The following is a 12,174-nucleotide window of genomic DNA, read 5'->3' as shown; positions in this document are numbered from 1 at the left end:
CCCAATTCTGATGTTTGATCTGAAGAACGACTGAACCTCTTGGCCATGTCTGCATGCTTTTAAGCATCGAGTTGCTGCCACGTGATTGGCTGATGATTATCTGCATTAACGAACAGGCGCACTCAGTGGCCACATAATCATTTAAGATCGTTTATCTTGCAGACATTTAGAGGAAAATAAAGAAATACAATAGGATTTATGAAACACTGTAAATAACCAATGTGCAAAAGAAAACAAATACAGCAAATAATAAAAAAGTAAATAAATAATACAGAGAACATGAGTTTTAGAGTTCTTGAAAGACAGTCCATAGATTGTCAGTTCAGTGCTGTGGAGAGTGAAATTATCCACATTAGTTCAGGAGTCTGATGATTATAGAGTGATAACCGATCCTGAACCAGACAGTGTGCTGACATCCCATTAAAGGAGACATTAACAAAAAGCCAAAACATTATTTCACCAAAGGCAAGGAAATTGATTGCATCTGAGGGTCAATCTTTATCCCTCAATCGATAGCTAGATACGGAACAGCAGCTTATTAACACAGTTGCTGTGGGAAATAGGCAGTCAAATGTCTTCCATTACAATAGTGAATGTTTCAAAAGTACTTTGTTGACGGTTAAAAAAACAGTTTGGAATATTTCTCCAAGGATCATCACCTTGTCATGATCGAGAGGCCTGAGACCATAACACACGGGAGCAGAATTTGACAACTCTGTCCATCCGCCATTCTATCATGGGTAAATTATTATGCCTCTCAGCCCCTTTCTGCCTTCTCCCCATAAACACTAATGCCCTTAATTAATCAAAAACAACATATATTAACCCTTTAATTCCTGAATCGTTCTTGCGAACATCCTCTGGACCCTCTCTAAGGCCAGCACATCTTTTCTTAGAAAAGGGACCCAAAACTGCTCACAATACTCCAAGTGTATTCTAACTAATGCCGTATAAAGTCTCAACATTACATCCTTGCTCTTATATTTTAGTCCTCTCAAAATGAATGCGAACTTTGCATTTGTCTTCCTTGCTAATTAACCTCAAAGGAATCCTGCTCAAGGACTCCCAGGTCCCTTTGCACCTCTGATTTTCTTCCCATTTGGAAAATAGTCTATGCCTTTACTCTTTGTATCAAAGTGCATGACTATACAATTCCAAGTCAAGTCACTTTTTATTGTCATTTCGACCATAACTGCAGTAAAAATGAGACAACATTTTTCAGGACCATGGTGCTACATGACACAGTACAAAAACTACACTGAACTACGTAAACCAACACAAAAACTACACTAGACTACAGACCTACCCAGGACTGCATAAAGTACACAGAACAGTGCAGGCATTACAATAAATAATAAACAAGACAATAGGCACAGTAGAGGGCAGTAAGTTGGTATCAGTCCAGACTCTGGGTATTGAGGAGTCTGATAGCCTGGGGGAAGAAACTGTTACATAGTCTGGTTGTGACAGCCCGAATGCTTCGGTGCCTTTTCCCAGACGGCAGGAGGAAGAAGAGTTTGTACGAAGGGTACGTGGGGTCCTTTATAATGCTGTTTGCTTTGCAGATGTAGCGTGTAGTGTAAATGTCTGTAATGGCGGGATGAGAGACCCCGATGATCTTCTTAGCTGACCTCACTATCCGCTGCAGGGTCTTGCGATCCGAGATGGTGCAATTTCTGAACCAGGCAGTGATGCAGCTGCTCAGGATGCTCTCAAGACAAGCCCTGTAGAATGTGATGAGGATGGGGGGTGGGAGATGGACTTTCCTCAGCCTTCGCAGAAAGTAGAGATGCTTCTGGGCTTTCTTTGCTATGGAGCTGGTGTTGAGGGACCAATTGAAAATCTCCGCCAGGTGAACACCAAGAAATTTGGTGCTCTTAACAATCTCTACCGAGGAGCCATTGATGTTCAGCGGGGAGTGGTCTCTCTGTGCCCTCCTGAGGTCAACAACCATCTCTATTGTTCTAAAGTTGCTAAATTCACTGTGGAAGTGTTACTGAAGCACATAAAATGCATAAGCAATTAATTTTATATTGTCATATGTGCATGTCCACTTTACTGGTTAACAACTGCTCACTGGAGAAACTGAAAATATACTCACTGACAATTTTGCTGTATTTGGTATTCGTTTCTTATTAGAGTTATAGAGTCATCGAAAAGTACTGCACAGAAACAGCCCCCTTGGACCATCTAGTCTGAAGCAAACCATTTAAACTGAATTTAAAATGAACCCATTGCTGAGACACAGTGAAAAGCTTGCCTTGCAAACTGTTCATACTGATCAGATCAGTACACAGTGCTTTGAGGTACTGCAGGGTAACCTTGTATTGAGGTAGTACAAGGAGATGGTCCAGAGGAGCTTCCACAAGAATGATCCCAGGACTCATTCCCAGGTTAACGTGTGAGGAGCATTTGATAGCTCTGGGACTGTACTCAGTTTAAAAGAATGAGGGGATTCTCATTGAAAGTTTTTGAATATTGAAAGGCCTAGACTGAGTGAATGTGGAGAGGATGTTTCCAGTAGTGAGGGAGTCTGAGGCATCCATTTAGAATGGAGATGAGGAGGAATTTCTTTAGACAGTCGGTGGATCTGTCGAATTCAGATAGCTGAGAATGGGTTTGAGAGGGATTATAAATCAACCATAATGGAATATCGGAGCAGGCTTGATGGGTCGATTGGCCTAAATCTGCTCCTATGTTTTATGGTCTTATGGTTTAAAACAATAACAATGCAGAATAAATGATACCAATGGAGAAAACAGAATAAGTCACAGAGGAAGTACAACATAGGTAAACAGTAAGGTGTAAGATTGTAAGTCAAGATAAATACAAGGTCAGGAATTCACCCTGTTTTATTTCTTTATAAAATTTAGAGATCAGCACAGTAAGAGACCTTTCTGGCCCAAAGAGTCCAATTACACCATGTGACCTACTACCTATATGTCCTCGGACTGGGGGAGGAAGCTAGAGGAAACCCTCATGGACACGGGGATTCTGATTCTAAACTCTGAATGAATGGAGATGCGCAGTGCAAGTATTTGACATAAAGGATGGGAACACATTGCCAGGAGTGGTAGGGGAAGCGGATGTGATAATGTTGTTTAAGAGGCACGAGGAGGGAATGGAGAAATATGGATAATTTATTTTATAAAGATCATAAGACCACAAGATATAGGAACAGAAGTAGGCCATCTGGCTTATCAAGTCCACTCTGCCATTCAATCATGGGCTGATCCAATTCTTCCAGTCATCCCCACTCCCCTGTCTTCTCCCCATACCCTTTGATGCCCTGGCTAATCAAGAAACTATCTATTTCTGCCTCAAGTGCACCCAATGCAACAAATTCCACAGATTTACCACCCTCTGACTAAAGTAATTTTTTCACATTTCTCTTCTAAATGGTTGTCCTTCAATCCTAAAGTCATGTCCTCTTGTCCTAGACTCCCATGGAATATAACTTTGCCATATCTAATCTGTTCAGGCCTTTTAACATTTAGAATGTTTCTACAAGATCCCCCCTCATTCTCCTGAACTCCAGAAAATACAGCCCAAGAGCTACCAGATATTCCTCATATGGTAACTCCTTCATTCCTGGAATCATTCTTGCGAATCTTCTCTGCACCCTCTCCAATGTCAGTATATCCTTTAAAAAATAAGGAGCCCCAAGCTGCACACGATACTCCGAGAGTGGTCTCGCAAGAGATACAGCACAGTGACAGGCCCTTGAATCCCTATAACCCATACATCTCTGGAATGTCACTGGAAACCAGAGCACTCACAGGGACCATGGAGGAGGAGAACAGACAGCAGCAAGAATTGAACCCGGTTGCTGGCACTGTAATGACATTATGCGACTGCACTGAACTGCGTGCCTGCAGAGGAAATTAGTTCAGCACAAACATCCGGGATCAAAGAGCACAAACATCACGGGTCAAAGAGGCTTTCTCTGTGCTGTACGGTTCTATGTTCCATGTTCGGTTTAACTCCTTAGCATCCTAATGCTGAAGGAAATTGGTATACGATGTGCTTAATCATTTTGTCTGTTTCAACAATGCTACCTATTTTATTACAGTGGATTGCGATAGCTGGTTTGACCATGTTAAAAACTGGTATAATCACAGAGAAGAATTTAATATTATATTTCAGTCATATGAAGAGATGATCCAGGTAAAGTCCATTGAAAATTGTTCATATAAACGTTGTTATATCATTAGTACACAAGGTGCACTTATAATGCGATCGCGACACTGTAATTTCTTTTGGGATTGATAAAGTATCTATCTATCTATCTAATCTAGACTAATGATCATTATGGTGAAGGACAAAGAGAGATGTTATGGATGCACTGGGGGGTGTGGACCTCAATACAATAAAGAGGTAGTGCTGAGCAAACTTGTGGGCCTGAAGACAGACAAGTCCCCTGGTCCTGATGGAATGCATCCCAGGGTACTGAAAGAAATGGCAGAACTTATAGTAGAGGCTTTGGTGATAATTTACCAAAAATTCGCTGGACTCTGGGCAGGTCCTGGCAGATTGGAAGACGGTGAATGTCACACCACTGTGGGTGTAGGCAAAAGGCAGGTAACTATAGGCCAGTTAGTTTAACATCTGTAGTTGGAAAGATGCTTGAACCTATCATTAAAGAAGAAATAGCAGGGCATCTGGAAAGAAATGGATCCATCAGGCAGAGGCAGCATGGATTCAGCAAAGGTAGGTCCTGTTTGACAAACTTACTGGAGTTCTTTGAGGATATAACAAGCGCAGTGGATAGAAGGGAACAGATGGGCATTACTTACCTGGATTTCCAGAAGGCGTTCGATAAGGTGCCACATAAAAGACTGATCCATAAGATAAGGATGCATAGAGTTGGGGGTGATGTATTAGCATGGATAGAGGATTGGCTAGCTAATCGAAAGCAGAGAGTTGGGATACATGGGTGTTACTCTGGTTGGCAATCAGTGGTGAGTGATGTGCCATAGAAGTCGTGCTGGGCCCGCAACTGTTCACGATATACATTAACGATCTGGAAGAGGGGACCTAGTGTTGTGTATCTAAGTTTGCTGATGATACTAAATTGAGTGGAAAAGCAAATTTTGCAGAAGATATGGAGAGTCTGCAGATATATATATATATCCACTTTGGAAGGAAAAATGAAAGAGCAGATTATTATTTAAATGGTAAAAAATGCAGCATGCTGCTGTGCAGAGGGACTTGGGAGTGTTTGTGCATGAATCACAAAAGGTTGGTTTGCAGGTACAGCAGGTTATCAAGAAGGCAAATAGTATGTTGGCCTTCATTGCTAGAGGGATTCAATTTAAGAGCAGGGAGGTTATGCTGAAATTGTACAGGGTATTGCCCGAAGTACTGCGTGCAGTTCTGAACATAGGCGGCCTTAGCTATGTTTCACCCGTTTCAACTGAAATGGGCCCCGCCCTCCCAGGGTCCCCCGACAGACATGCAAACATTTAATGCACAGCTCCCAGACGCCACAACATTTTCCTGGCAGTCAGCCGAACCACCAGTGGGCGCTCGCTGACTGACGCCTGAGAAAATACTGTAAACGTTGCTCCTAGCTAAGAAGGCTACTTTTCAATGAGAGGAAAATGAAACGCTCCTATCCTAGTGGTGCTGAAAAACGGAAAATATTAGACAACAAAACAAAACGTCTGAATTAGTCTCCCAAAAGTTACATCTTTCTTTGGTCCAGCATCTGTAAAAGGCCCACTGACTGCAGTTGCTGCTGCACCATCGTCACAGCATAGGGCTGCAGTGCCAAGTGACAGTGTAAGCGGTAAAGGAGATGTTGATAATCATCAAGTCATTACAGTGCCAGCAACCGGGTTCAATTCTTGCTGCTGTCTGTTCTCCTCTTCCATGGTCCCTGTGAGTGCTCTGGTTTCCAGTGACATTCCAGAGATGTGTGGGTGATAGGGATTCAAGGGCCTGTCACAGTGCTGTATCTCTTGCGAGACCACTCTCGGAGTATCGTGTGCAGCTTGGGGCTCCTTATTTTTTAAAGGATATACTGACATTGGAGAGGGTGCAGAGAAGATTCGCGAGAATGATTCCAGGAATGAAGGAGTTACCATATGAGGAATATCTGGTAGCTCTTGGTCTGTATTCTCTGGAGTTCAGGAGAATGAGGGGGGATCTCGTAGAAACATTCCGAATGTTAAAAGGCCTGAACAGATTAGATATGGCAAAGTTATATTCCATGGGAGTCTAGGACAAGAGGACATGAGTTTAGGATTGAAGGACGTCCATTTAGAACAGAAATGTGAAGAAATTACTTTAGTCAGAGGGTGGTAATTATTTTTCTACAGTGGAGTAATTTCTCTGGTGCACATTGAACTTCCGAGAGAAATACGCCACTGGGTGTTCAATTTCGCCCCCAGCTTTCTGCAATAGGACTGCCCCTGCAGCCTCTTCATTTGCATCGGTTGCCAGGGAGAAGGGCTTTGAAAAGTCAGGTGCTTTTAACACAGGGTGGTAACACAGTATGGTTTTCAGCCTCTCAAAGGCTTCTTGGCAAGGATTGCTCCACACAAACTTTTCATTCTTCTGCAAGAGCTTTGTAAGAGGAAGGGCAATATCCGCAAAGTTCTTACAAAATTTCCGATAGTACCCCACCATTCCCAGAAACCTTCTCAGTGCCCTCTTATTTGTCGGGACAGGAACTTCAGAAATAGCCTGTTCTTTCGCCTGTACAGGGGCCAGCTGCCCCTGTCCTACCACATACCCCAGGTACGTGACCGTAGCATGGCCGGACTCACTTTTGGCGAGGTTCACTGTGAGATTGGCTGCAGACATTCGTTTCAACAGTTCCTCCACAGCCTCAATGTGCTCATCCCATGTATCACTCCAAACCACTAAATCGTCAATGTAAGCCCCTGTGTTCGTTAACCCTTTAATCACGGAGTCAATCATTCTCTGAAATGTCCCTGGAGCGTTTTTCATTCCAAACGACAAGACATTATATTCATAGAGCCCTGATGGTGTGACAAATGCTGAGATTTCTCGAGCCCTGGCAGTTAAAGGGACACACCAGTATCCTTTAAGCAAGGCAATCTTGGTGATGTATCTAGCCTTACCCACTTTATCAATGCAATCATCCACCCTGGAGATAGGGTAAGCATCAGTTTTTGTGATGGCATTCACCCTTCTGTAATCTGTACAGAAACTTGTACTACCATCAGGCTTCGGGACAACCACGCACGGAGATGCCCACGCTGAGGAAGATTCCCAAATAATACCCAGCAGCTAGCATATGTTCAATTTCTTTTTCCACTAGCTTGCTCTTTTCCAAATTCATCCGATAAGGGGGCTGCTTAATAGGCTGGGCTGAAGTAGCAATAACATCATGCACTGTTTCCTTGCACCTCCTTGGAACATCTGGACATAAATCTGTATGCTGGTTAATTAGCTTTGTCAGCTGCTCCCTTTGTCCCGGCTTCAAATGACTGACCTTATCAGCAAAGTTGGTCAAAATAACAGAGTTCTCTAGTCTGGTGGGCACTATGTTTATCTTTTCAAAATGTTCGGGCTCCTCCTTATCAATTCTTACTGCCTCATCTGTTTTCATGACAGCACCGACTGGCACGGGTTCTGCAACATGATAACCTTCCAGCATATTAACGTGTACTAACTGGCTCGGCTTTCTTCTATCAGGAGTCTCGATCACATAGTTCAGAGAGTCTATTTTCTTGATCACTTTATAAGGCCCTTGGAATCTCACCTGTAGGGGGTTGGTAATGATGCACCATCAATAACTCATGCTGAGACTTAGGAAGTGAGATATCGGCTTTTATTGACTGGAAGAATAAACAGCACTACATCCTGGGGAAAATGAGGGAGAGCAGCAGCCCACAGTCGCCTTTATACAGGGGTCTGTGGGAGGAGCCACAGGAGCAGTCAGCAGGGTCTGTGGGAGGAGCCACAGGAGCAGTCAGACAGGTATATCTAGTTCACCACAGGTAACTACTGGGAACAGGACCAAAACCTTATCGCCCAGTTGAAATTCTTGTTCTCGGACTTGTTTATCATACCATTGCTTCATTTTAATTTGGGAGTCTTTAAGATTTTTCTTTGCAAGGTAGCAAACCCTGTGGAGCCTCTCACGGAACTTCAAAACATAGTCAATCACATTGACATGCACGGTCGGGCTAGACCATTTCTCTTTGAGTAAGGTTAGGGGTCCTCTGGGCCTATGACCAAAAACGAGCTGGAATGGACTGAACCCCAGAGATTCCTGAACTGTGTCCCTCACTGCAAATAACAGAAGTGGTAATGCATCATACCCCCCCAGTCTCGAGTATTTTCCTGACAGTAAGTTTTAATCATGGTCTTTAAAGTCACGTGGAATCTTTCCAATGCCCCTTGAGATTCCGGGTGGTATGCAGAGGCCAGAATTTGTTTAACTCCCATCTGAGACAACATCTGCTGAAATGTACGGGACATGAAGGTACTCCCCTGATCTGACTGTATCTCCCTAGGTAACCCTACTGTGGTGAAGAATTTAATGAGTGCCTTTACCACCGCAGGAGTTTTAATATTCCCCGGGGCACAGCCTCCGGGAATCTGGTGGCAGCACACATCATGGTCATCACGTACTGCCGCCCACTCGCAGTTCTAGGCAGGGGACCCACAAAATCCACGATGACTCGGGGAAAAAGGTTCCTCGAAGGTGGGTATCGGTCGAAGGGGTGCCTAAGGGATAACCTGATTTGGCTTTCCTACCACCTGACATGTGTGACACCTTCTACAATAGTCAATAATATCCTTCCTCATATTTGACCTGTAAAAATCCTTCATAACTCTATCTACTGTCTTCTTCACTCCCAAGTGCCCACCTCAGGGTATCTTATGGGCCAGGTTCAAAATTTTGTCCCGATAAACCTTCAGAACCACCACCTGGTGTACCACTGCCCAGTCCTCATCTACTGGCACAGTGGTCGGCCTCCACTTTCTCATTAACACTCCCTCCTTCAGGTAGTAGCCCACTAGTTCCTTGTTAATTTCTGCTTCAGAGAGAGCTGTCTCTTTCAACGCCACAAGTTCCTCATCACGTCTCTGCTCCTTTATAAATTCCTTCCTCGCTAATGGTAAATCCACCTCCTCTCCTTTACTTTCCTTAACCCCTTCTGATACAAGGTTGGTAAAAACGGCTCAGCTAAATCAACACCAGACTCATTTAAACTGGTTCCTGTCTCTGCCGCCTTTCTAGACATGCTGCGAGTTATTGCGCATGCGGGATAAATCTTGGAATCTATGGGCGGGTCCTCAGCACTCACAGGCTTGCTCATCAGCTTCACTGCTGAATACACATCCCCACCTGCAAGGTCATTACCGAGTAGGACATCCACATCGTCCATCAGTAGTTCAGACCACAGCCCTATTTCGACTGGTCCAGATACCAGGTCACAGTTCAGATATATCTTGTGCAAAGGTACGGCTTCAGTCCCTTTTCTGATACCTTTTATCACATTTACCTCCCAGTCTCGGTCTCAGCACCGAATTCTAACACCTTCCTTAGAATCAATGACTGACCAGCCCCAGTATCTCTCCAGATCCACACTGGAACTAGGGTTTCTCCCTCCTTCACGAATGCCAACCCTTCCGAAATAAACTTCTCGCACCCCACTTGGGCTCTATCTAACCTCTCCGTCCTCATCGGTCTATTGACCAGCCCAATGCAACCAGTCGGGGTTGTCGTCTTTCCTTTTCCTGTCTCCTTCTTCGGAGCCAGGCACTTAGATGCTATGTGACCAGCTTTCCCACAATTATAACACGTGAAGCTGTGAAACTTCCTGCCAGCCTACATTTCCTCCTCCTCGCCTTTTCCGGTAGGCCTCGGCTTATTCTCTGACTTAACCGGAGGGCTTTCTCTACCGTCCCTACTACCCCTCTGGTAGCTCTTATTTGGGGGAAACTTTATCTTATGGGTTAAGGCGTATTCATCTGCTAGCTTGGCAGATTCTGATATGAACTTATTCTTCTTCTTGTTCAGGTATGTCTGGATACTATCCGGAACACAACCTTTAAATTCTTCGATCAGGATCAACTCTCTTAGGCAGTAGAAATCCTCCACCACCCCTCCTGCAGCACACCAGCAGTCAAAGTATACACACTTCTCGTAGGCAAACTCTGTGCACATCTGATTCCACTGCTTCCTTAAGTCCCTGAACTTTTGTCTATACGCTTCGGGTACCAGCTCAGAGGCCTGAAGGATAGCCTGTTTTGCTTCCTCATAATCCTCTGTAACCTCCGCAGACAACGCCGCATATGCTCGTTGAGCCTTCCCTTTAAGTGCACTTTGTAACAACACCACCCACTTCTAGGGCACTTCTGGTTCATGGCCACTTTTTCAAAATGCAAGAAGTACCGATCAATGTCTGTCTTCTCGAATGGAGGTACCAACCTAATCTCCTTACCAACAGTAAGCTTTTCCCCACGGTCTGCCCCGCTATCCACACGTTGCCATTTCTCCCTCTCGAACTGTCGCTGTTTTTCTGCCTCCTCCACCTCCAACTTAATTCTCTCCAGCCGCATCTCTTCTAGATGTAACTGGACCTCCCCTTTCCCTACAGGAAAGTGTTCTAACATCTCTGCCTTGAATATCTGCATCATTACATAATGTTCAGCTATCATAGGTTGTATCTCAGTTTTTGTCATCCCTTTCTTAACCTCCTTGAGTTCCAAGGTCTCCACCATTTCCCACAACTCAGACTTTTTAGCCTTCTTTAAACCCACAGGGTCCGGACTAAACAGAAACTCGTCAACATCCATTTCTGCTATCTGCCTTTCTGGTTTCTCACACAACCAGACCAGATAAGGGAATTCTACCCCGATTCACTGCCCCCCCCCCAATTTGGTAATCAAATACCGAATGAGCCCCCAATTTGTTACGTACCCCGTAACTGAGTTAACAGACCAGCAGAAATGGACTGATACATTGGAGTCTGGTGGTACTGTAACTAAAGGTGTTTATTAGTAAACTAAGCAATACAGTATCAAAAATGCCAATATACATATAAAACAGGTTAGCAATGATAAATACAGAAGTGCAGGAATAATAATCAAAACCAAGCTTTATCAAAGTCTAGGGGTAAATGAATTGTCATAAGAGAATATAGAGTTCAGTTCAGTTCGCGTTGATGTAGTTGTTATTGTGTTGCAATGTTGGAGAGAGAGAGAGAGAGCGAGAGATGAGCAGCTGCAGTAGGCAAACCTTCCTTCATCTTCTTGTTCCGTTGTACCGTTGGGGTCACTGGTTATGACGCTTCTGTTCCAGACTAGACCGTTCTTCAGTGATGGACTTGTCACCCAGGCAAGGGCAGACACACACACACACACACACACACACACACACACACACACACACACACACACACACACACACACACACACACACACACACACACACACACACACACACACACACAAGTCCCCACCGGCCTGCCTTCATCCACCATGCTCCGGACTGATTCTCCTGAACCGATCCTCCAGGGCCCCCACCTTCCTGTGGGTGCACAACACTCTTTCAGTGTCCACTGGTGTGTCTGAGGGTGTCTCCCCAGATCCATCTGTTATCCCCACTGACAGGGTATCAGCTATCCATCAACTCAACATGTCCATGTACATCAAACTAGTCCACTCCCTGCTGTCTCAGCAAGAATGTTAACGAGCAAAGAAGTGTCCTTGCAGCAAAAGATCATTTACCTTTCCATCAGTGAAGAAGCCATAATACTAAATCATCCGACTCTCTCTCTCTCTTATCTGTAGCAGATGCCTCTCCCTCTGTTCTTTATCTCTCTCTCTCTCATTAGCAGCATAGTTCCCGGGGGGGGGGGGGGGGGGGGGTCAGCTCTGGACCTCATTTCCATCGGGTTTGTTCAGCACACATAACAAGCATGAAATAACAAGATCGCTGGACAAAGATGAGCTTATTAAAGCATTCTCAGCACTCAAGCACAGGAGGGTGGTGAAGTTCTAGTGGTAAGTCTTTTAACACATTTTTAGCAGAAATAAGATTTATAATTAAAATAATAAAATAAACCATGCATTTCACTCAAAATGTGTATAGGCGATTAGGCGGCATTTCCACAAATCATAATTTCTCTCTCCCACTTGCGTCCCCCCCCCTCTCTCTCCTTCTGTTCGCTCTCCAGGCCTCAA

At 44.4% G+C, this 12,174-nt stretch overlaps 1 protein-coding gene across 1 annotated transcript in view; it reads left to right on the top strand.

Annotated features, from left to right (window-relative positions):
* The window catches only part of LOC140733730 (amine sulfotransferase-like), a 40,144-nt gene that overhangs the window by 17,636 nt on the left and 10,334 nt on the right, over nt 1-12,174 (top strand). The window contains exon 5 of the mRNA XM_073057439.1: nt 4,073-4,167. Coding sequence (XP_072913540.1) covers nt 4,073-4,167 — 95 coding nt within the window. The remainder of the gene's footprint in view (nt 1-4,072; nt 4,168-12,174) is intronic.

The sequence above is a fragment of the Hemitrygon akajei genome, chromosome 9, assembly GCF_048418815.1.
Source record: "Hemitrygon akajei chromosome 9, sHemAka1.3, whole genome shotgun sequence".
Classification (NCBI taxonomy): Eukaryota; Metazoa; Chordata; class Chondrichthyes; order Myliobatiformes; family Dasyatidae; genus Hemitrygon; species Hemitrygon akajei.
Note: the sequence above shows the minus strand (reverse complement) of the source record. Positions and strands in the feature narration are given on the sequence as shown.